Source organism: Monomorium pharaonis, chromosome 10 (genome assembly GCF_013373865.1).
Source record: "Monomorium pharaonis isolate MP-MQ-018 chromosome 10, ASM1337386v2, whole genome shotgun sequence".
NCBI classification, from domain to species: domain Eukaryota; kingdom Metazoa; phylum Arthropoda; class Insecta; order Hymenoptera; family Formicidae; genus Monomorium; species Monomorium pharaonis.
The window spans coordinates 807,959-833,516 of record NC_050476.1 but is presented as its reverse complement, the minus strand read 5'-3'; the positions used below and the strand labels follow the sequence as shown (position 1 = coordinate 833,516).

Sequence of the window (25,558 nt, the reverse complement as noted above, 5' to 3'; positions counted from 1 at the left end):
GATTTGTAAATCTATTTTACATTATACAGGATTATATGTTTTATATGACCTTATATTCAATTTTATATGCATTTTTATATGCATTTTTATATGCATTTTTATATATGGTCGTTAGTTTACATCTATCATAATTTTAAGAAAGGATGTCTCCAAGCAGCCATACATGCTATCTTAAAAGTGCCTCTTAGACACTCAATATTATTGAACAACATTAATGATTGTCTAAGGCTCTAAGGACTTTAATCATACAAATGTGAGATTTACAAAAAAATACATTTTTTTTAGTATGTAGAATATGTGCATTAAATCATTTAGGTCAAAGAATCTGATCGATTTGCGATAGTGTGTATCGAGTGTGTACGACAAAATGCAAAACCTTGTTCTGAGTATGACGCGCGATTAACGACCGTGGGAAATTGATAAAGAACGTCATAAAGTGCGATAGCCATAACGCGCGAAAGCCATAAACGACGCGATAACCGCTCTCAGGTTCCTCTCTGTTCATACTCAACACTGTTCTCATTTCAAATTTCGCGCCTCGTGAAATGTGCGCAAGCTCAAACAAGACGAACGCTAGTGCCCCACCACGCTGCCATCGATGAACTGTCACCCGTACTCGCCTACTGATTACTGATGACTTCACGGAAATGTAATTATTATTTTACAATCGCGAGGAGTGCTCCGATGTTTTGGCCGAAGAGAAGCGACTGATCGATTAATCGATTATTACTCCCAGACAGATAGAAATCCGTACGATATCGGTGTGCTACACTCTCGGAGACGGAGTAAACAAAAGTGCGCAGCTGCTCCTTCAATTAAACGCTTTGTTTTTTATCGAGGTAGGTCAAATACACAGTGAATATCCATCCCGTCGAAAAATCGTTTCAGCTGTATTCCTGAGTCAAAATTTCAAAGTTTAGACAGCTAAAGAAAATCTCGAAGGCTCAATTTCGTTATTCCTTGGAATTGTCAAAGGTTAAAAAATTGGGAACGTACTATCGTTGCAAATAGTTGTCTGCAGAAATTATCGTTCATACGTCACGCTAATAATTTGTGTCATTACCGATTTAACGAGCCTAACGAGCGGCTTTCCATGCTTAAAAGCGGATCAGGCATTTGCGCACGCAACGTAGCAGTCCACTGCTCTCGGTTATGATATGATAAGTAAATTCCATTGGGAGAATAATATTATCATTTGCGCTGTGTGATCCATGACTAAGGAAAAATTGAGTTAATATTAGAATAGAGAACGAAGGAAAATCACCTTTGACTGCGTTGCTACCCATGCTTATCTCAATTACTTAAATATTTTTTGTTACAGATCAAAATGCCAATTTTATACAGCGTAGTAGCTCGTGGTACGATTATATTGGCGAAACATGCGGCGTGTGTTGGAAACTTTGAAGAGGTCACCATGAAAATTTTGGCAAAGATACCACCGGACAATGACAAACTCACATACTCGCAAGGGCCTTATCTCTTTCACTACATCTGCGAGGATCGCCTCATTTACATGTGCATTACCGACGATGTATGTATTAGACACATTGATAAAGGCATTAAGATACATTGATGATACAAAAATTAAACATTTTAATTAACTTAATCCTGGAGCGCTACTGTGGATAAATTTTCACAAAAACTGATAAATCAAGTTTAATATAGTTTTTGTTATTGAATTTTTGACAATTTATAATATTAATAAGATGTTTGTTATATTAAACAATGTTAGTTTAATTATTCATTGGATATAAAAGATTTATGAAATTTATAGACATAAAAAAGATTTTTAATTATGTGTATGAATTTTCATTCAGATATTAATGTTAATATAAAAAAATAATGAATAGCACTCCAAGAGTAAATAAATAAAATAATAAAGTAATTTTATTTATAAAATAATTTTAATAAATTAAATTAAAAGATAAATTTATATAATGTATTTTTATTTCAGGACTTTCAAAGATCCAGGGCATTCTTGTATCTCAATGAAATCAAGAGAAGATTTTTGGCTGTTTATGGACCAGGTGCTCAAACTGCCCTAGCTTATGCCATGAACACAGAATTTGGCCGTGTTTTAGCCAACGAAATGGTAGTGTCAGAAATAATTGTATATCCTAAAGCACTGTTTTCATATTTGTCTCACCACATTTTACATTTTGTTCTTTTTAGAAGCATTACAGCGAATCTAAAGATCTTGATAGATTGTCCCAAGTTCATGGCGAGTTGGACGAGCTCAAAGATATTATGGTAAAAAATATCGATAACATAGCGATGCGCGGCGAGCGGTTGGAACTGCTTGTAAACAAAACGGAGAACTTATCTGCCAATGTATGTAAAGGCACACTCGTGATAACAATTATCGAATAATACAATAAAATATATATGTTTTTTTGTTCCAGTCTGTGACGTTCAGGAAAACGAGTAGAAACCTGGCACGCTCCTTGTTTTGGAAGAATGTTAAAATCTACGTCATTGTTGGCGCAATTTTAATCGTAAGTCTAAATTGTGATCAATTTCGGATCTAATTTCTATTGCAATCTTAGATTTAACGTCATCCATTTTTTTCTGTCACAGTTTGTAATATATGTGATAGTCTCTATAACATGTGGCGGGCTGGCTTGGCAGAAATGTGTGGGAAATTAATTCATGTGTAAGATACAGTGTTCAAATACTGATGGTATAAACTTTATGCAAATAGAAAAGAAAAGTGCGAGAATTTAGTATGAGACTGATGAAAACAATTAGATCCGCGTGATTACACTATTTACAATTTATTGTTATGTCTTCGTTTAAATAATACTGTAAGAACATTATACTAAACACACACACACACACACACACACACACACACACACACACACACACACACACACACACACACACACACACACACACACACACACACACACACACACACATTATATATATATATATATATATGTATGTATATATACATGTCTGCAATATATTTATCCATAATGCTTGTATTATGATTATTTTATAAAAATCGTAACACTTACAGTTTATATATCTAATATCGACAAAACATATATGTATATGTATAAAACCCATTTTATTTTTTACACCGAAATAAGCATCGTATACTTTAATTTACGGAAAGCGAGAATAAAAACGTTTTCTTGTTCATGTTCTACGTGTTTTCATAATGCACCCTGTCTCTAATTACAAACTGAATATATTTGTAAAATGAGATATGGTTGTCTCTAAAATATGACAGATAACAGACATAAAAGAAGATAAATCTGCTCTCGAATTCGAATTTTCAATTTCCTCTGGAAAATCGACACGATATTAACGGAACGTCATCCGGATCCTATCCGTCCGTGGCGAAGAGAGGGGAGGAAAGAGTCCATCCTCGCGCTACGGGGCGTGCGCCGGACAGGCGATGCAACGACGTCGCTCGGCGCAGCGGCGTGCGACGGGTGGCGGCGTCGTGGCGCGGGCGTTCTCCCATCGCGTAGCCCGGGCCATCGCAGCAGCCCGGCGGCTCTCGCATGATGTCGATGTCTCGCGCGGCGCGCCCTTCAGGAGGTGCCGAAGTGTTTCCGTGCCTCGTATACACGCGCCACGATTGATCGCGCTCCGTCCTCCCCTGAACGCGGAAATTTTTGGGGGAAGATTAACAATTCACCCCTTCGTACCGCTCCCGTCCTCCCCTCTTTCCCGTTCAACAAGTTTTACAATTCCTTCCTGGAGATTTATTTTAAAAAATAGGAACAAAAATAAGGGAATCCGTCTGGACGGCCCGGTAACGTGAAGAGAGAAGAAAAAGAAACAAAAAAAGCGCGTTTTTCAGTCTCTCTCTCTCTCTCTCTCTCTCTCTCTCTCTCTTTCTCTCTCTCTCTCTCCCCTCGTGAATGAAAGGAAGGGTAGCGACGTGAAAAGCTCGCGGGAAAACGCGCACCCCGCGCGAGCGAGAGAGAAACGAGAGCCGCCGTTCTCTCAGGTCCGCGTCCACATGCGTGTGTGAGATACGCGTTGGTGCGTTGGTGTGTTTACAACCTGTGGGTGGTGCGGCGACGGCAAGCGGGCGTTACGCACCACCGATTACGGGGATATGGATTCGCGGTGGACCCGGGTGAAGGCGGAAGACGGCAGATGGGATACACGGCGGTGATCGGAGCCCGGCGAGCAGAGACATCAAATGAAAGTGAAAACGCGGGACTGCTACTGCTGCTGCTGCTGCTGCTGCTGCACGGCGGGCAGTGCGATGTAAGAGAGGGAGGATGCGTCGCCCTCGGGAAAACGACGACGAAGGGTGCTGGAGTAAAGATGAACGCCGGAAGGCGACGAATGCCTTGAGCTCTCCCCGTAAGTGCGCTTCTTTCGAGCCGGTTCTTCTCCCCCCTGAGAGAGACGCGCCGCGGAGTCATTGGAAAAATACAATACATTAATACAAATTTGTCAACTTTCGTTTCGCATTGTTAATAAATAAAATACGTGAGCATCCATCGAGCAATTCGATCTCGAAGGATCGAAATAGCGGGATGAGTTGCGCGCCGAACCACGCTGAGATAAATTTTATCGTTAATTTACATGTAGCTGCGCGTGAATTATCTACGATAGTTTGCATGAAATTCTGAGGGCAACATCACAAGATCGATCGGAATGGCAGACTATTCTTGAAATAGATGGCCGAAATTTGCGAAAGTATTTTTGTCGTTCTACAATTGATTTAGAGAAAATATCGTAACCTCGATGCTCTTCGTACATGATAATTAAAAATTAACTCAAAATATGTTATAGAAGACATTTCAGAATAGCTTTGTTATTTGTTTGAATTTACATTAATTCTACTTTAATGAGATTAGAATTTGGCAACTTTATATAAAGGAATTTACAAAAAATTTGGAAATTTTTACAAATGAATTTACATAAATGAAAAGATGTGTTTTTACCGTTTTGTAAATATCATGCTAACATTAAACAGTCAAGTCGTGTTTCTACAATCCGAGGTTGCATTGATAGCCACTTCTCGGCCTATCATTTGCCGACGTTTATTTTTCATCCCATTTGCGTGTTTTATTGCGTGCATCTAGCAACGAGAGACGTGTAGTTTAGATAAAACATCGTGAACGCGATACCACCGGCGCAAAGAGGCAATGAACTGCTACGCGGCATGGAACAAGGAGTGGAAAATGTTGCCCTTTTGCCGGCACGTGACGGAAGCAAACGGGAAAATCGTTGCCGTGGCATTCTGGGAAAAACAACAACTGTACCACCAGAGAAACGATAATATTAACATACTACCAAATATAGAATCTTCGTATCGATTCTCATAAACGTAATCCTTCCCTTTTCCGATACACCAACATCGTTACTCAGGCGCCCTTCCATCGCGTCTTGCTCGTATTGTGACTATGAATTATTTTACTTTTAAATGTGAAAGAGCTATCATGATGAATCTTTTCGTTTAACTCTGACATTTTATTCAACTGTTTGTTAGAACTGATCTTCATTGACAGTCTATTTTTTTATTTCACAAAAAACCTTTTAAGCTGAATGAAGCTTATTAAATTTATTTTAATATATGTTTTAAAAACTATGTGTACAGACAGAAAATAAAATAAATTACAGGATAAAATATTAAATTTTTTTTTCTAAAAAAAATATTTTTTTTAAATACAGTAAATTCTCCATTTAATTTAGGCGTCTTATCTTAAGATTTCCTAAATGAGTAAGGATCAATAATTTTAATAATTACTATACTAAGAAAAAGTGATATGTATAATCCCTGAATAATTTGCGTTCGATATTATTTTGCGTGTTGCCGCGAAACTATCTGTGTTACCGCGGTCGATCCGAAACGCAGGCGTCTGACCCCACGTTTTATTTCCGCTATGCCCAGTGTTTCCTTAATGCGCGCGGGGAGTCATTTTGATGGAGAAATATTCGATGCCACGTATACCGGCCATAAAACGTTCGACAAACGGGAGGGTCCGTCGTGGAATGGCGTTAGGGACGAGCCTTGAACGGGAAGAATGTTCATTGACGTTGGAGACCCTCGCGTTCTCGTGGCAAGGAAGCGTTTTCCCCGATCCGAATCGCTCGTAGGGCGACAATGTCCTCCGGCGGGGAACATTGTCTTCCCTCACTTCTGACGAGTGAGCATATAAATCGAGCTGCTTGATACAATTTCGGCAGGTCTCTTTTAATCTAGCTGCAGCTCAATCTCGTTACTCACGCATTTCGCGCGATCGTGTTCTTGTCAATATTCAATTAGCACAAATGTCTCTTGTATATATGAATGCGCCCGTAAAGCGAGCCCGCCATTCTTTAATTTCCTTGCTGTCGAAATACGCGAGAGACGCGACGTTTGACGATCGTGGTTTGCATTATTGCGCGAGGCGAATTCGAGTTTCGAGGGCTGCAATCGTCGAAGGCAGTAATTCCCGCGAGGATAATTATACATTCCCTATGCATAAAGTAACGTCTTAGCGGAGTATCTTGTTACTCCGCCAACAACAACTCCGCGTACAGCGAGCCCGCCGCCTATAAGACCCTTAAGAAATAACATGACTAAGCGCCTAAGCACATAAGTCCGCTTTCTCGCTAAGATAAACGGTAACTTCGTGCGATACGTTTCACATACTCTCGCGTCAATGCATTTTAATTAAGCCTCGCCAATGAATTCTACAAGGCTCCGCTTCGTGTTCTTTACATTAATAAAATATATTCCGTACGTATAGCGTAAGGAACGCTAGTTATCTCGACTATGTGACCGTTGGGCATTCACCGTCGTGATCCACAATTATGTTTTACAGACTCGATTGAAATTATCACCAGCGAACGGGATAATTAATTCGAGGAGGGCCAGATTTAATTTTCAATCTGGCATAATTAGTTTCCCGTGTAAAGTACATCCCTATACCTTACGCAATTAAGGGTACCGAGATCCGGATTTCCGAGGTTGCTCGGCAGCACTCGGACAAAATTTCTTTGCTTTGTAAAACACGCTATAAGTATCAACGAAAGTACGTTGCAAAACTTAAATAAAAAGTTAAAATCTATACAGAACTTTATATATTACCTTAAAGATAAAGAATAATATTTTATATTCAAATATATATGTATATTAGTATATGGAGAAAATTATATGTATGTATATAAAAAATTATATAGTAAAATAGTAAACACGAATCATATAAGAAGAAATTTCAGAGAATTATACTATAAGTAGTGTAAATACTATGACAATTTGATGAAAAACATAGTAAAAATTTTGTAGTTTCTTTTTTATTATAGTTCTTATTGCTTACGTAGTAATTTTTGCTATAAAATTTTCTGCCTGTACATATATTTTATATTCGTTATCTACTGAGAGAGAAAAATTAATGTGACTATTTCTTCCAATTAGACTAAATTATTTCGGTTTAAGTATTTGTGTATTTAAGTGAAATATATATAAAGATCTAAAAATTTTAGTCAGATTTAACAACTTTTTTTTCTCAGTGTATAAAATACACGGTCAGTGAAGAGCATATGATTTTACCTGTTAATGAAAGAGTAAGAGAAAGTTGGAAAAGAATGCAGACAAAACCGAAAATTTTATAAACTTTTTCGTGTCAACAGTTATGTAGAGCAATATTTATTTACAACATGATATGTCATCTCGTGACATATCTTTGAGGCAAAAAATTCACTGTGATATATGCGCTCTCGAAAGCAATTCTCAGCAACTATCCCGGAGACATTCTTCGATAACTAATAACCGGGATGAACGCCGAGATGAAAATCATAGCTTCTTGGGGTGTGCATCTCGCGCGATCATCTCTTTTGCGAAGGGGGTAAAAGGGAGTCTTGACATCCGAGGTTGTCGTTGGGGCGAGGGCTACGCGCGCCCGTACATCGACTCTTTTTTCACAGGCGATATTTTCGCATAGCGCAGTCGAAAGCGCAGTCTCTCACTTTTACTCGCGCGAAAGGGCAGGTGGAAGAGGCGCGGTGTAGCGCCGAGGCGATCTGTCTCTCAAGGGCCAATTCTTTCAGGCTGGAAACCCGGTGGATTGTGTGCGCAAGGGTCCATCCTCTTTACAATTCCTCGTCCGTAAGAGGAGCGAGGAGCTCGGTGTCGAAGACAAAGACGAGGGGGTTGGCGCGCGAAAGGGGGTGAAAGGAGCGAGGGAGAGTCGGAGGACTCTCTCCCGAGATAGAGAGGTGCGGTTGAACCCGAGGGTAGGTGAAAAAGCGAGAGGGAGATAAGGAGATAAGGAAGATGGGCGAGAGCTCGCCGGATCTCAGCCTCCGGCTACGCCAGGGCAGCTCTGACTCCAGAGACTCCTTCTACATGGACTTCGCACAGGTACGCGGGTGGTGAGCAGAGGGAAAAGGGGGGAATAAGGGATCTCTTGTAGATTAAAAATCATCTGTCTTGAGTCTCTGAACCTAGGGTAATTACCCGGAAGGATTTTGAACGGCGCGGCGCGAATTATGGGGTTGCTTACGAGATTCTTGATTCACCGTTTTATTTATGACAGATTATTACAAAAAGAGCGCGTAACTGAATTCACGAATTTTTCACACTTCAATAAATTTTCAAAATCCGCGATGATTACTTCGGAAGCCTGCTTTATTTTGACATAATCGAAAAAATATGAATTATAAATGGCATTAAAACGTACGTATAAAAGTTCAACAATTATTTTTCACGTCAGTTAAATTTAAAGAGTGACAGAAGTAATTTCTGCAATACGAGTGTCAGCGCTTAATAAATTTCGATTGAAAGTTACACGCGCAATATTTTCAGATTCGCATTTGACCCTTTCAAAATTGGATTAAAACGTAGCAATGTGCCGATAACTAAAATATCACATCAAGTCACATGGTCCGAAAGATAAATTCAGTATCCTCGTAAACATGCTCAAATGTAGGACAATTGAAAAATTGGATGTGGGATATCGAGTATTCTATTCGATTAAAAAGACTTCATTAAATATTTACTTCGCTCACATGTCATCTCACATTCAGTGAATGCAGTGCTTTTTTGCTATCGATTTATCAATATTAGAAATAAACCTTTTTTTAGTTAAAACAAATCTTGGTTACTCTGTAAATCTCGTAGAATGAAACGTCACTCAAGAGCAGAATTGTTATGTTTAAAACATTTATGTTTAAAATAAATGTTTGAAACATGTTGTAAATATTCTAATAATGCTTTGAACATGTTTTAAACGTTTTTAAGAAAAAAGTTTAACCTAGATTTTGGGAAAATAATATTTGTATGCTTATTTTTATTTACATATAATGTTTACTTTTAAATATTTTAAAAAGTATTACATAAAATAAGTCTTATTATAATATTGAAAATAAGGAGACAAAAATAAAAATTATATCTTTGATTTTATTATTTAGATTTCAATATTCAAATATATGTATTTTTAGCAATTAAATATTCTTTTTATATCAAAATGTATAAAATATTTAATTAACTGCGATAACTTTGTTATCTAGACGTTTAGACTTGCACAAGTGTGCTCATGCAAACATATATGTGTAGCTTAAAAATAACTATGTGAAGTATAATCCAAAAAACTCTTTCATTAAAATAAAAAATCTAACAATAAAAAACTGATTAAGGATCAATCATTTTATAAAAACAGAAGAAAGAAAATAAGTGCAAATAGGGTTACTTGTTAACAATAAGTAAAAATTTGTTTTCATGTATAATAGCATTATTAATATTAATTAATAGACCATTTTCATCTATATGTCTGAAATTTTTATCTTAATTTCATTATTATTAATTAATTAAGTCGAGCAATTATGAGTATAGGAGAAGGCAATTAAGGTATAATTCTTTGATGTATGTATATTCCAACATAATTAATTTTTTTACAACGCCAATTTTCAATTAGTTCGAATTGAGCCTGCCACGCTACCACACGTGCTTCGGCTTACTTAAACAAATCAATTTGATGCAAGTATCGAAAAATATTCTTATTTAGTTGCTTGCGTAAGTCTAAATAACTGTGAAGTTTTGACATTTATCCAATAAGATTGCATAAGCATGTTTGTATAATTCAAATTTATTTAGACGTGTGTGGCTAAATTTAAGAATTTAAAATTAGCAAAGCTTACCAATTACGATAAATCCAATCCAACAGGGTATCGATTCCGATATCGAGGAGGTGACGCGACCAGGCGATAATAATTCCGATTCCATGTTGGAAAACCATCTTGAGGAGAACGGGAACGACTTGCCGCCGATCGAGGACATTACGACAATCCCTGAGGAAGCCTCGGAAGAACTAAGGGAGGAGGAGGAGGCGGCCGCGTTGGAGGCCGCGCTTCGAACGCCAGACGGTGGCACGATTAGCACGGAAATCGAGAAACCGTCGACCGCGACACTTTTGCACGAGTGAGTACCCCTGCCCCTGGTATCAACGCACTCTGTAATGTAAGCCACTCGAGACATATCCCGCTCACTTTCCCTCGTCGCTAATTTTCGCGTTGACGATCCATATCGAAGCGACGCGTCTCACGAGCTTCTTGAATAAGAAACTGCGAAACAGGCTGTAAGTAAATAGAAAGCGGCTTTTGCACAGTTAAATAATCTTATAATAAGTTTTTGAAGTGTACATTTTTAATTGCACACATATCTTTAATTTTGTACTTAATTGACCCCGATTTAAAATTGAAAAGAGAAAAAAAATCTAATATAATAGAAAAAGCATATGAGCTGTGAACATGTGTGCTTTTATAAACTTTATAATTTATTAAAGTGTATAACAATAACTAATATTACGTATGTATAATCTTAGCCAAAAGTATTAAGCACCTGTATTTTTACGACATTGTTACTTGTACTATTTTCTATTGCGTTACCAATATGTTGTACAAAAGCATAAAATTGAAGGGTTTTTGAAACAAAGGTTAGTTATTCAATAGAAAATAGTAAATAAAAAAAAAGAAATATGTACCTAATACATTTTTATCAAAGCTGTACGTACATTTTGATCTTCGGACATCCTCAGTGTTGGAAAGAATCGCGAGAATGGAATAAATAGTAGAATAATAAAAAAATTAATATTCATGTCTTATTTCACGTGTCGTGAAGAAACGAAGCTGTTAAGAAACGAGAATTTCGCCGTTGATTGAACCGTTTTGTATCGATTGTTGCCGCTTTGTATGCGCCACCACAACGTAAATTACAGCCTCCCCTAAAGAGCCGGCGTTTCTCCACGTCTCTTCATTGGAGTGACCAACGCCAGCGGTCCCGGCGGGCGGCATTAATCACCGTCTGCGATTAACGCGCATTTCCCTCGGTTCTCAGCGTACGCGACCCTGCACTTCGTATACAGCCGGCAATTAAACTTGATCGTGAAAAATGCCTCGGCGATTCCGCGGCGACATGCCGATTTCCTCTGCGCCATCAATCTCATCTGTTCAACATGAATCCTTTTCCGATAAAGAAACTTGTCTTGATGATTCTTTTATCCATTAACGTTGATATCAGAACGTAACAATTACAAGCACGATCTTGTTTTTAGAAATACCTATATAATGTTATTATATTATTTTCACGCGCAATCTAAAATTATTATTTATATACATAATTTTGTTAACAAAAAATTTATCTCTTAAGTATTAATTTAAATTAGTATTTGAGAAATTAAATAAAAGATTGAATTTAAACTAATTTTCCTTGAGTTAAATAACATTTTGTTTTTTTTATTTTTAACATTCAATAGATATTATTAATTGTGTATCTTGTAAATAATAAATTAATTTAGAGAGTCAAAAAAATTAAAATTTTTTGAGTTAAATTGTTTAACTTGATTCTCGATTACATTACATTTTAAAGTATTACCAAACATTTAAAATTTTTAGAGATTGCTTTAGGTAATTATTACGTTTGAATATGTGTAAAATTTGAAACGTCTCAAATTGGATACAATTCGATATTACGAATGTAACAATGCACTTGCCACTTCATTGTTGTAACTGAAGGAAAACGCGTGCGGTTTCCTATCTCTCACGGTAATGTGACGGCTTTTGTTCGCTCGCATTGGCTTTTACGCGTTGCCCGCCACGATGTCTCCAATAGAGCCGATTTAGCAGACCGAATGCCAAGTCCCTCTTGAATTCCGGCATACGGGAGCGTCTGGTTTGCGCGCGTATTCGGTCCATCCGCGGAACTCGATTACTTCCGCCGGATATCGAACGTGAATTCGCGTACACGGGACGCGACCATCGGCGTCAGAGTTAATATTGACCTGTCACTCGGTTATGGCTTACGCTCGATCACCGTCTTCCCTTTCGCTTCCGGTTCGACCTTCGAAGAGGCCTCCTAACCACCCTTCCTCTTCCCTCGAGCCACTCCGCCGTGTCGGAACTCTCCGAATCCTCTTCTCCAATCTATCAGAAAAGCAGCTTATTCCGTCGATTTACATGCAGATTCAATCAACGTAGACATGTACTCAAGACGACATTTCACATTTCAATAACGAAAGAAATTTACATCGTGATATATCTTCCTTTCGATCCTTTCGAATTTCCAGAGAAGATTAAAAGATACATATCGATCGGAAAAATAAAGTATTAAAATTTGAATGTAGAACAATTTCGCTTTTTTAGGATTGACAGACGTGTGTTGAACATATAGAAAAATTTTAATATTCTACTGCTAAGAAAAGCGATTATTCAGTTTACTAACTGTATCTTTTTAATAAAAAATATTTTGTGTACTAGCTTAAAATGTGTTCAAACATCACAGATTTCAGAAAAACTCATTATTTTATATAAAAAAAATTATGCTCTTTCAAAAGATATAAAATGTTATTTAAAATCAGAATAATAAACAAATCGAATTTTTATTTTAACTTAATATTATGAATTAAAATATTAAATTACTTGAATTTAGAATACATTTGGAATAAACGTGATTTGGGATAAATGTGAATTTATAACAGATTTGCAAATGCATAAACTTATTGATGAATTACTTGAAACAAGTAATATTCATTTAATTCGAGTAATTTACGGTTTTTACAATTTTTCTGTATGAAGTTATGATCAAAAAATGTTGTTAGAAATGCAATCGTGCACGCCTTGTTACATTAGAGGATAAAACATTTTCTGATCATACCAGAAGTCATGCGATGGAAAATTTATATCCTACAATCCTTCAACGAAGGAGTCTCCCCCCTCTCTCTCTTTTCCTCTCTCTTCGAATTTGTCGTCTTGATGGGAAAATGGTAGACACGGTGAGACGGGAAAGTGCCGTCAGATATTTTCCAGTAAATATACGAGAACCACTGATCTCAAGAGGCAGACGGAATAAAAGTCAAAGCGCGCGAATATTAAAGTACAGTATTTTAACGTATGTAGCTTAGAGGCGACATTTACTGAGCACTTTTCTGGAAAATCTCTTAAAATAGCAAAACAATTTATATTTAGCAAAATTAGTATTATTAATTATCCCATTTCTGAACTCAATGTTCTCAATAATAAAATTGCGTGTAGAATTTTCTTTATTTTTTAAACTTATTTCCTTATTTACAATCATTCTCTTTTCGATAGTACTATATACTAATAGTCATTCTAATATCTGAAAATAGGCAGAAAACATGAGCACTTAAGAAACGTGCTACTTTTTTTTTACTAATGAGAGGTTAATTTGTCATTTATCTTTAATATAAATTTCATCTTTGTTTAGAATATACAGTATATAGTCACATACTGAATAGTCATCAATGAAATGTTATATTATTCTTTTAAAAGAATATTTTTTAATTACAAAAGTGACACGAAAGAAAAAATTTGCTTCTCACACTATTTTCCAAAATTGTTCTCTGTTCTTTAAAACTTGGACGGACTTTTTTCCGACTAACGTAACTATCTAATATTAATATCATCAATTATTGTGATCAGTTTTAAAAAGCATAATGAAAAACAAAGTTTCTTCTTCAACATTTTAAAAAAAATTCTTTTAAAAGAATGGTATAACATTGCACTGGTGATTAAGCATTTTATGTCCTTATTCCAAACAAGAATAAGATCTACATTAAAGACAAATGATAAATTAATCTTTTATTAATAAACTAGTATTTCTAGGTATTAACGTATTATTTTGTCTATCCCTTGTACATATTCGCAGCTCTTGCTTCGTATCTAATACACACTGCCTGTTTTTTTTTCCTTCCTTTCCCGAGTTCCCCTGTTGATTTGTATCTCCCCATCGAACCCTTTTTCTCTCGAATTCTCGGCACGTAGCCGAGGCAAGCCGATCAGCTGGCGCGCCGGCGATGTAACAGCGTTGTTACGCCGCTGCAAATTTGATACACCGCTAACGAGCTCGCTATCAAACGGTCGCATATCCAGGCAGGGACAGAGAGAAGTGATGTAAGTAGAGAGAAGGATCGATAGATACAATGGTCAGGGAGCCGGTCTGCCCCGGTTAGGGCCTCAGTTTGTGATGCGGGGTCCGTGAATCGCCGAGTCACGAGCCGGAGGGCCGTGATAGTGTCATCCGTTGGTGAGGGCCGTTCATGAGGGCCAACGTACCACCGAGACGATCGAGGAAGGTGCGAGTCAAGGTCACGGGTATGCTCTTCAAAGGGACGTCGCTCAGGTATTAGGATTTCGTTATACGCTGTGCTCAATATCCGTTGCGTCAAAAGGGTTTCTCCGAAGTTTCAGCTATACGCGCGTTGAAGTGTTCGATTTAATAGGATTTATATTAATATCGTTTTGAAGTAGAAATTATGTTCTACGGATACATCGGTCACATTTTTATTTTATAATGAAGAAAAAATAACGAGACGGAAATAATGTTAAAAGATATGCGAGGCATATCAGACAACGTGACAGGTGGAATCGATGTTCTTCGCAAGAAATCTTGGGAGTATAATTCCCGTCGTAATATGCGGAAAGTGACGGAAGAGAGAAAGAGAGAAGAAGCGAGTTGAAATTTCCCGAACGCGTAAAGTTCAAAGGGACCCAGCGCGAGGAGTTTTCTACGAGTTTCTGAATAAGAGATGCACTCTGACAATGGCTGCGCGGCAATTGAATTTAAATGAAATGCCGACGACGTCTTTGCGGAACGTGAAGAATTTTCCTCGGAAAATCGCGTCGGGAAGCGTGTCAGATTGTGTATGCGACAACGTGTGAAAAATTGCAACTTGTCATCGCGCGCGGGAACGTTCGAAAGACACCATATCTTCCAAAATCAGTCCGCGAACGAGTGGAAACCGCGCGTTCTCGGCAAAGAACAGTTTTAGAAAAAGTTTTCGTAGGAATAACGAACGTCTCATCATTGTTTCTTCGCCCGCCTTCCGTTTTTAACCTTTAGGAGCGAACGCAGTCAGTCGAATTGAATTTAATAACAGTAAAGTGACAGTCGAGCTGCACCGTAGGGCATCGATTACAATTTACGTGCGTTGAACTTCATCGTCCTCTCTAAGCAAATTAAAATTGCAAAGGAACCAGGTCAGCGTCGTGTCAAAGTCCGCTGAAAAGAATTTTAATGATGTAATAAATCCGGCCGAGAAAAGTTACGAAAAAAAAGAGAAGTGCCGAGGGATGAGGATGCCGCGAGGGACGTCGATAGGCGGAAGGTAGCATAAGGACGCGGGAGGCACCCGACCAAAGGGTAGTTCTCAAGCCTTCGCAACGAAGGGACTCGACCACTGAGTCAACCCTCTCGGTGTCCTCTTGTTCCATCCGTTTTTTCCCCCTTAGCCAACGACACCCTCTCTCGCTCCAACGCTTCACAACGCTACGTGATTACTTCAAAAAGCTCGGAGGCGAGCGCGGAGCTTCTGCTTTCCTCCTATCGCTGCCCTCGTATCGTGTCGAAACCACATTGCTGCGAAATATTTTTATACGCCATTTCACGTGTACCTCGTAAAAAGGGATCCTTTTCTTTTCGACTGCCGACATATCGGGGCTAGGTCAACGATACGCGCCGGGCGCCGGATCGTTTATCTTCTGAAGAATGCGGAACAACACTGAATCTCGTGAAATCTCTCCGTCGGAAACGTCAAAGCGCGCAATTTCTATGATAATGGTTGCGAAGGTGAACAAACTGGCTCGGTTAGCGTAGAATTTTTTCTTAAAGTTATTTTTTATGAAAATTTCGTAAAATTTATGACTGAATTAAGCTAGCATAGGAGAAAATATTAGGAAATATGATTTAAGAACGTAAAAAGAAATATTTTTGCATCAATAATGTCAAAATTCAGTTCAAATATCATTGAAGGGTTTTCTATAACTAAAAAAATTAATTTTGAGGATTTGTTTAGAAAAGAAAAATAAAAAAATAGATTTGTTTGGCCCTAATTTAAAAATTTTGTATTTACCATTTATGTATCCTGTAAATATTTTAAACTAATTTTTTTTAGAACATTGATAATAATAAAGAAAGAAATATTATTTAAAGTATAAAACAAAATTAAAAAATTTTTTATTTGTAAAGTTTTACAAATTGCTCTTAACAAAAACATTTTTCATATTTTTCTTTCTATAATAAAAATAATTAATAATAGCAATTTTTTAATAGGCATATAATAGGCACATACTAGGCATATAAAAGTAAATTAACTTCTAAACTTATTTGATTCTGGTAGAAATTTTATATTTACTATCTATTGATATTTCCTGTTTTCTATTTCATTCTTGTCGGAACAAAATTATTCATGATACGACTTTACTAATAGAATATGATGATACTGACTCCACAATTCAGATTTAAAAATATCCGGAAAAATGCTAATGTAAAACAAATTTAAAGTTTGACTTAAAAAAAAAAAATTGTTTTCAATTATATTATAGATAATACCTTCCTCTAACCAGTTTTATTAATATAAAAAATTTTCTAAAATAAAATTTAATACCCGATATTTCTTTTAGGATAACTTAATGAACTTGTATACTTAACGCTACTTCGAAAGAGTTCCTAATTCATTTGCACAAATTTTTACTTATATTCGTGAAATAAGAAATGCATACGCGTACAAATAGAGAAAAAAGCATATTTTTACGTGTTAGATTAGCTAAATCGGCTGCGAGTATTATTAGATAAATGACCCGTGTTAGAAAGTCAACGCTACGTCATTAAATGATACTCACAAAGCCATCAGCACTAGTCGGTCTCTTCCTGCAGCCAGTGTCAATGTAATGTGTCAAACATTATGGCACCGCGTTGATCTTAAATCAGGCGAGCGCGTGGATTTATATAAAAATCACGAAGTGCATTTGCACTTATATGTATATGCCTATATCTTTTTATAACAATAACTATCTCTTTTTTTATACCTATGCATTTGTTCAAGTCATAATGATATATATAGCAATAGCCAATATAAGGTAATTATATACGGATAAATTAATTACGGACACGTCTAATTAAAAAGAATAGAATATGATCATGAGAAGATGTGAATGTAAAATTAACGTTATAATAAGCGACTTCGTTCGCTGCCACAAGCATAAAGCCTCTACTGTTAAAAAAATAATTGGAACATATGTGAAGCTTATTCAGCAGGTAATTAATTAATTAAAATCGCTAATGGCAATTGGTGGTTGGCTAAAGGCGTGGTCGCTCATCATTTCCATGGCGTAAAATGCATAAAAAATATAGACAAAAACGTTTCACATACGACATGAATGTTACACTTAAAACCGAATAAATTTATTCTTATTTAATTCAAAATATGCTTGTTGCCCAAAACAAATTGTACCTTTATAAAATTATCTCTCTAATACTTATGAACACATATTATATTCTCTGATTGCATTCTAATTAATACTAAATATGATTATTTAATTTTCCTCATTCACATTTAATAGTTACTCTATTTCAAGCAACAGTTATTATATCTAAAAAAAAAAAAAAAACCAAACAAAATGGTTTAAAAGTCTGAAGATTTCCTGATGCGGGAAAAAATTTTATTTTGCTAACTTTGTAGACATAATTCATTTGGCATAAGATATCTTTAGCTTAACGAATGACGTTCATAATAGAACATATATATATATATATATATATATATATATATATCTCGAATCATAATTTCGCGAAAACCGTAACAGAGAAAATAATAACGAAATATACTAATAATTGCAACATAATAATAGACGCGTTCTACATAGTTGGCCAGGACTGCCGGTCGCGCTACCGTCACCAGCCTCACCATCGGCAGTAATCGTCTCGCCGGAAACGCTGTCTAGACATAGCAGCAGCTCACCTTCTCGCGTTCACCGGCCACCCCAGTTCGCGTTGGCCCTACCATGCTCCTCGCAACCGATTCCGGCAGTCTGCTATCCAGCGCCGACCTTCCTCGAGGTCACCGACGAGCGGAAGTGGAAGAACCTTGGCTGGTGAGTAGCGGATCAAACATTTCTCCGTCGCATCGAGGTTGACGCACTATCTCCCGATCGATCCGAGGCTTCTGCAAAAATTATGCGCCATAATTGAAGCTGATTTCTAGCGTTATGCGCAATTGTTAATCTTTCTCTCAATTATATCGTCAAAATTATGGAAGCAATTATTTATTACAAAAGAGTACTCAATAATTTCGCATGATAATCACATACGCGCGCATAATGATCTTATCATTAATATTAATTAGATTATTAAATCCACAAATTTATAGTTTATTAATTATGTGTGCGGATCTACGATATTATTCGTTATAATTTCGCAAGACAACAGAACGATTTTAAAACCGCAATTGCAACGTTATCTTATTTATAGAACTGTCAATTCGGCGAAATGATTATTATTGGCCTACGTTCTTGCGTAATAAAATCGTGCGGCGATCTTTGCAAAGTTTTTTCCCCAACTTCTCACGCAGTCCGATTTCGTTCTTTCGCCGTGCGTTTCGCATACTTTAATTCGCATTAGTTTTCCGATTTATTTCTACGAGGGGGAGAATAGTAAGTAGTCCGGTCGCGCCACGGAAAATTTTACATGATCCTCCAGGTTATCCTGACGGACGTCTGTACCGCAATTACCGGTACTTTATGAATCAAACACACGCGTACAAGCGACCACACGCGATTACTCGTAATTGAGCCAATTCTTACGGGGGTGGATGTATTTGCGGCCAATGGTACCTCCGCTGTAATGTTACACGATGATGGGGCATCGAGCTAACGATCCATCATTTGTGCGCGGCTGCCCTCAATCTCCCGTTTTTAATAATTCCTTCGAGAAAATATTTTATCTGGGTCAGGGCCGGAAAAAAGAGAACCAGTTGCACCTAAATTTTGTTGGAAAAAATCACAGCGATTCTTTAATTCTCGGTCAAAATAAATAAAATTAATTAAATAATATTTACATGAGAAGAAACCAATGAAAATCGACTGTGCAGATATTAATTAATTAAGGTTTCTCTCCTCGGTTTTTCTTATATTATTCAATTTATTCTTAGAGTTGTTATTTCGTTCATTTTTGAAAATAAAATTAATCATTGCGGCAATAAATGAATACATTTACATATGTAGAAAGGATTGTTGGTCCATTCGCTAATTTCAATCTTTTGCCGGTAAAGCTACCGTCGTGGGATTTGTGGACGAACAGATTTAAACTCCTCGTCGGATTGCGTCTCCTCGAATGGAGATCCGTTTGATAACTTGGCAAGTAGTAACTTGAATGAAGGAATGCGCGCTTGATTCCTCAAAGCACCGGCCGGAGATGGATCTATTTCCTCGAGCGAGGATTTAATCCGTGCGCGGCGCGGATCCGCGTTCCGTGCAGCTTCAATTTCCGTTTTCTCTGCTGCAGCGACGCCCTGGCGACCACTTTGAGCGCGCTGTACGGGAAACTTCTGGTTGTGATGGGGATCGCCTTTCCCATGGCGGAAGTAATATCCACGTACATACCGCCGTCCTTCTACGAGGCTTTCTATCTCTACCTCTACTTCGGCAGCATGATCTTCCTCGTGTACATGTACGCCATGCTGTGCAGCAAGACGAAACCAAGTGAGTCCAAAAAAAAGAACGCTAGTAAAAAATTTACCACGGTCGTTCTCTCATTCCCTACCTGTCGCGATAAATATTTCCGACTCCCTAGGAGAGAAGTATCGATTCGGCTTTTACGAGCGAGCGTACTCCGTAGAATTTACGTGTATGGAAAAGTGGATAAAGCTCTCGTCAGACCTGCCGCTTTGGCAATCGCAATATTACCTTACGTACCGATCAATTTACGTTCATGCGCACGCATGTGACGCAACGCGTATCATCGCGATGACCTCGCTTCTCGTTTCTCGTCGAAATTCTTCTCTTGGTCAGCAGCGATCGCCCAAAACGGGAGAGATCGCTGATTTCGAGATGACGGCAATTGATGCCGCTATCGATTACCAATTAACCAATCGCAATCAATTGGTTCTCCATAAATCGTAAATTCGCGAAGCAGAGAAGCAAAAGGACGTGTGCGATCTGGACTCGTCGAGATCGTCGAGCGGCACCGGCAGCGATGCGCCTGAGACCGGATGCCCGCATATGATGAACCCGATACGTCCGGTCCAGCACTATGGCAGTTTCTATCTGCGAATGGGCGCCGTGGCATTCGGTATCGGCTCGATGATCTACTCAGGCCTGGAATTCGGCCAGTACTTCGAGCTGGAACAGAACACCAAGTGTCACAACATCATGCTGGCCCTCACGCCCGCCACGAGAATGGCCTTCATCTTCATCCAAATGTACTTCATATTCCTGAACAATGAGGTGAGTGTGAATGACATTTACGCGAGCCGTTCTCACGACTCGCGATCGTTCCCTTAATAACAAATCCTTCGATTTTTAATTTTATTTTTATATCGATAACACGCTTATCCAAAATCAGGACATAAAACGTCTTAACGATATCATAAAGATATCTTAACGAAATCTTATGATATGAAAATATTATGTCCCGATTTTGGACATGGGAAGGGTTTTAGGAGAATCACGAGGGGGCAACTTATCAATTTTTAATATTAAAAATCTGTAAAGATTTGTCTTGAATTGAAACCATACTTAAGCAAGAGGTAGTTAAAAGTGATTTTAAAAATATAATTATAAACATTAATATAATAACAGAGTTCATAAAAAGATTATATATATATAATTATATATACTATTTTTGTATGTATATAATATATACATACAAAATAGTATATATAATTATAATTATATATATAAATTACATATATAATATATAAAAGTTTTCTACAAAAACCAAGCAAGTATATTTAAAAAAATCTGGATTATATAATGCAAAATTGTTCTCTGTAACATCACATAGTAAGCAATTTCCGACAAGAATTAAATAGAAAACACAAAATATAAATATAAATAGATAATAAAAAAATTTCTGCAAGAACCAAAGAGTCCAGAGTTTTTAACTTCTGCTTTTTAAATGGGTCTTTGAAATATTAATCAAAACATGGAACTTTGTTTATATTATATGTTTGAAGAAAAACTGTTTATTTATACACAAAATATAAAAGAATGATTTTATTAAAAACAATTTGTAACATTTTTAATAAGAAGTGAAAAAAATTATTGCTTTAAACTTTAAATAATATTTTCTTTTTCATCTTTCTATTATTTTAAAAAAATTATTACAAAAGAAGTAAAAAAAATATTATGGGATAATAGATAATAAAATTTCTTCAAGAATAAGTCCAAGGGTTTTTAAATATGTTCTTTTTTCTTTTAAATATGTTTCTTTTAAATATGTTCTTAATATGTTAAACAAAGCCAGAACTTTATTTTTATATCCTCTATGTCTGGAAAAATATGAAACCATATTTACTAATAAACAGTTTAAAGATGAGATTTTTTTTTATTTTCTGAAGAAAATTTTACTTTTTAAATTTATTTGGTTTTTGTAGGAAACCTTTCAGATGATTTCTTATAAATTTTATTGCTATATTAATGTTACATAAACAAAGAGTTTGTAAGAAAATTTACACACACACACACACACACACAGAAAGTTACTGCATTGATTTCTTGAGAATCGCTGCACATGTTATATCGGAAAACTTCGATATTGTTACTCGATGGAAAATTCACTGACGGAAGCGCCGAGCTTACACAAGCTCGTCGTTTACAGGGTTAATGAAACAGAAGGGTGAACAACCCTGAGAAGAATAGTAAAACGTTACTATCTGAACGCCCTAGTGCCTTATCGATATAACGTACACTACTGTTTCCACTTGTAACATTAATGTTGTTTTATCCAATTTAAACTTTTATTTTCTTATATAAAATTTATAAGTATTAACACCAAATTTCTATTTAAAAAAATTGCTGATGAAAAGGATAAGTTCCTTAAGGTAACTTGTTTCTCTCTTCTGTCATTAGAAACCTATATTCCATATATATAAGCCAACCAACCCAGAAATAAATATATATAATTAAAAAGTGTGTTGATGTAAATATATATAGAGAGCAAAATTATATGTTTAGTAATAAACTAACAAAATTGCCTTATATTCTAGCAAATGAAGGTTTATCGCCATCGGGTCGTTGCACGTTTTGGACTAATGCACATGATCGGCACGAATCTATCAGTTTGGCTGAACGTTCTCGTGCAGGAAACGAAACACGAAATCCTCACGTTCTACAATCCAGAAAACAATTCCCTCAGAATCTCCCATAGACTAGGTAAAATGCGATCAAACATATAATCTTCCATTACAATTCTGCGCTCTATCTGACGTTTGAATTTTCAGGCTCGAAGGGAGCTTATCTCGGTGGTCACATTCATGCTCATCACGGGGAACACGTGCGAGTGCCGCGCGGTCTCAAGGGTCCTCATCACATGTTCGAGTGTAGAAGGACGAATATAATGGGATCGTTGGTGCAAGATGCCAGTCCCTTCCTTTTTCCGTGCACGATAGAATACAGCCTGATTTGCGCGGCCATTTTATACGTAATGTGGAAAAACATATCGAAAGTAGGATTCACGCAGCCCGCGACGCCGCCGCGTCACCACGCGCACGCCTACAGGTATAACAACAATACACTCGCCTATACATACAGTTATAGTAATAATATACGCCTACAGTTGCGGCAACAATATACGCTTACGGTGGCACGCAAATGACAACCTAGTTTGCTAACTAATTCCACTGGCGCGCGGCTTATCGGAGAGTCGATTGCGAACAATGCACTCTAACGCAAAGCACTGCATAATAAAATGCCAGTAGAACTTACGTCACCTAAGCGAACGAGCACACGTATAACCACAAATGACGAACTTTCAATTATTCGCAGGAAATCGCCGCACCACTACAGCGTGGACTGCGCCCGCGCGCACAAGGGCCTTTTCGTGGGCATTTTGATTCTAGTGTTGACCATAATCTCTCTCATACTCTTCTTCGTTCTCATTTCGCGGCCCGAGCTGACCAGCCTCGCCGTGACCGAAGTGAATATCTGCGAGTTGACGCTCTACGGGATGTCGACCCTGGCGACGCTGATCGGCATGTTCCAGATGCGCAAACTGCGCTACGACGGCGGCAGAAATCTGGAGCTCGACAACATCCTTCTGGTAGCCGCTCAGACCGGCATGTTTATATACTCCACGTTCACCATCATCGGCGGCCACTTCACTCTACAGAAGCACACGGTGCTCGTGTTGGTCACCGCTTTAGCCAGTGTCGTCCAGACCACCTGCCAGACTATCTTTATCCTGGACGCGTCGAGACGCACGGTCGCCACCGCCGAACAGATACGCAGGAAGCCGGGCAGAGAGATCGTGACGTTCCTGCTGGTGACAAATCTGGCTATGTGGGCGATCAACACGCTGGAGAAGTCACGGGCGGAGTCGCATCCGGTGCAGTTACACTTCTACGGCCTGTGGGCGTGGACGATCATCACCCACGTCTCGATGCCGCTAGCGATCTTCTACAGGTTCCACAGCACCGTGTGCCTGTGCGAGGTGTGGAAGCGGGCCTACAAGGTGAAACCGACCTACATGTGACGCAAGGGGTCCCGCGAGATTATATGGAAGACCGGTGGAATCTCGCAGCGGGCAAAGAGTCAACTCTCGAGGCTCGACGCCATCGCGGAGAACGATCCGGCGTATTTCATATGATCAATAAAGACAAAGTCGAGAAGTCACGAAAATCGTTTCGAAGGAGAGACATTCGTCGGTCGACGTTACAAGAAGTAGACATCGATAGATAACGGGCAGAATTTTTCTAGACGCGTCCAAACATGATGAACACGCATTAATACAATAAGTACACACGACAGCTCATACGCACACAATTTGTATCGATTTTCGGTATATATTTCGAACAGCTAACGGTATATAATAAATATAATAGATCCGGGATTTCTATAAGGGCGTTTCGATATTACATACGTAATCTCAGCGCAATTAGAGAAGACGTCGGCAGAAAGGTACTCATTAATGCTAATTGTCCTAAACAGTAGGTTACTTCGCTATTTATCAACGGTCAGTGTTCTAACTAACCATGTACGAATTTATTTCATTAGTATAAACGTTGGCGACTCCATAGAGTTTACACAGCGCCATTGTGTATAAGACTAATATTACTTTCTAAAATCACCGTCTCGCGCGCAGAAGAAATATCACTATGGTTCGCATAAAAAAAAAAACAATTTTAGCAAACTCTATAGAAATGCTGTATTGAGATCGTATTGCTGATTTATCGAAGCACGATATCATGTATCGATCTCTTTAATCTTTTGACCACTTTTTAGAGATTTCGACGTAAGTAACCCTATTATCTGTCATTAATATTTATAAATAGCTTCTAACGACTTCATGGCACTGTAAAAGAACTAAGCAAGACAAAAGATCATAATGACATCAAAATGACAATTGATTATTAAAAATCCCTTTTCGATCAATCACGGTTTATTTCAATGTCATTTTGATATTGTCGTAATCTGTTGTTCTGCTTGGGGAGAAAGAAAAAAAATCTGCACTACACGAATAAACTTCAGCAATCGCAGGATTCGCGTGATAAAGGGATATTACATGTGCATCGATGTTTATCGCTTGCCATTATCACAGCTTTTGCCCTAAGCGATCATTCTACAGAGCAAAAATAACAGAATCAGAGTTGCTGAATGATAAAAACGAGTTTCATGCGATAAAAGAGAAAGTTCCACCGCGATAATAGCGAGTAAACAATTCCACTGTTATCTCGTATCGATTCTGCAATATCGTGTGAATCGATAGGAAAAGAAGCATTTATCTGTTACATGAAAGAGTATCTTGAGGAGTGAAACAATCAATCATGCTTCTCAGATAATCTGCAATCTTCTGATAAATTTACAAATCTTCTCGAAATGGGGTTTATTGTATTTCATTGAGTAATAGTCATTGAGATACTGGTTACATTCTAAATTTTCCTCCTGTAGATATTCAAACAATTTCATCAATACAATTGACCAAAAGAAAATGCACAATCAGGGAGAAATAAGAGTGATCATTATCTTCCCAATTACAGCACAGACGCTTGCAGCAACGTCACTGTGCAACATTGCAAAGATATTTTTTATTTCATAATGTCATGATGTTCTTATTCTATCGTGTGTAATTTTTTTACGAGAAGTATAACTC

At 37.5% G+C, this 25,558-nt stretch overlaps 2 protein-coding genes and 1 long non-coding RNA gene across 8 annotated transcripts; 2 read left to right on the top strand and 1 right to left on the bottom strand.

Annotated features, from left to right (window-relative positions):
- Nucleotides 1-106: 106 nt before the first annotated feature.
- On the top strand, nucleotides 107-3,149 carry LOC105840692 (vesicle-associated membrane protein 7). Its single transcript, XM_012687700.3, has 6 exons — nucleotides 107-839; nucleotides 1,322-1,531; nucleotides 1,955-2,092; nucleotides 2,173-2,331; nucleotides 2,403-2,495; nucleotides 2,578-3,149. The coding sequence occupies exons 2-6, from the start codon at nucleotides 1,328-1,330 to the stop codon at nucleotides 2,644-2,646; spliced, it is 663 nt and encodes a 220-aa protein (XP_012543154.1). The 5' UTR covers nucleotides 107-839; nucleotides 1,322-1,327; the 3' UTR covers nucleotides 2,647-3,149.
- On the bottom strand, nucleotides 2,855-10,181 carry LOC118647558. Its single transcript, XR_004964754.1, has 2 exons — nucleotides 10,102-10,181; nucleotides 2,855-4,371 (listed from the first exon to the last, which is right to left on the bottom strand). It is a non-coding gene; the product is annotated as an uncharacterized LOC118647558 (long non-coding RNA).
- On the top strand, nucleotides 4,210-24,819 carry LOC105840691 (proton channel OtopLc). Of its 6 annotated transcripts, none has more exons than XM_012687696.3 (10): nucleotides 4,210-4,335; nucleotides 8,014-8,326; nucleotides 10,128-10,381; nucleotides 18,118-18,345; nucleotides 19,754-19,950; nucleotides 20,384-20,694; nucleotides 22,278-22,292; nucleotides 22,458-22,623; nucleotides 22,692-22,968; nucleotides 23,236-24,819. In XM_012687696.3, exons 2-10 carry the CDS (start codon nucleotides 8,240-8,242, stop codon nucleotides 23,939-23,941), a joined length of 2,241 nt encoding a protein of 746 aa, XP_012543150.1. In that variant the 5' UTR covers nucleotides 4,210-4,335; nucleotides 8,014-8,239; the 3' UTR covers nucleotides 23,942-24,819. The 6 variants fall into 6 exon arrangements, with proteins under 6 accessions (XP_012543150.1, XP_012543149.1, XP_012543152.1 ...); XM_012687695.3 differs by having other exon boundaries at nucleotides 20,381-20,694; XM_012687698.3 differs by lacking the exon at nucleotides 22,278-22,292.
- Nucleotides 24,820-25,558: the final 739 nt, after the last annotated feature.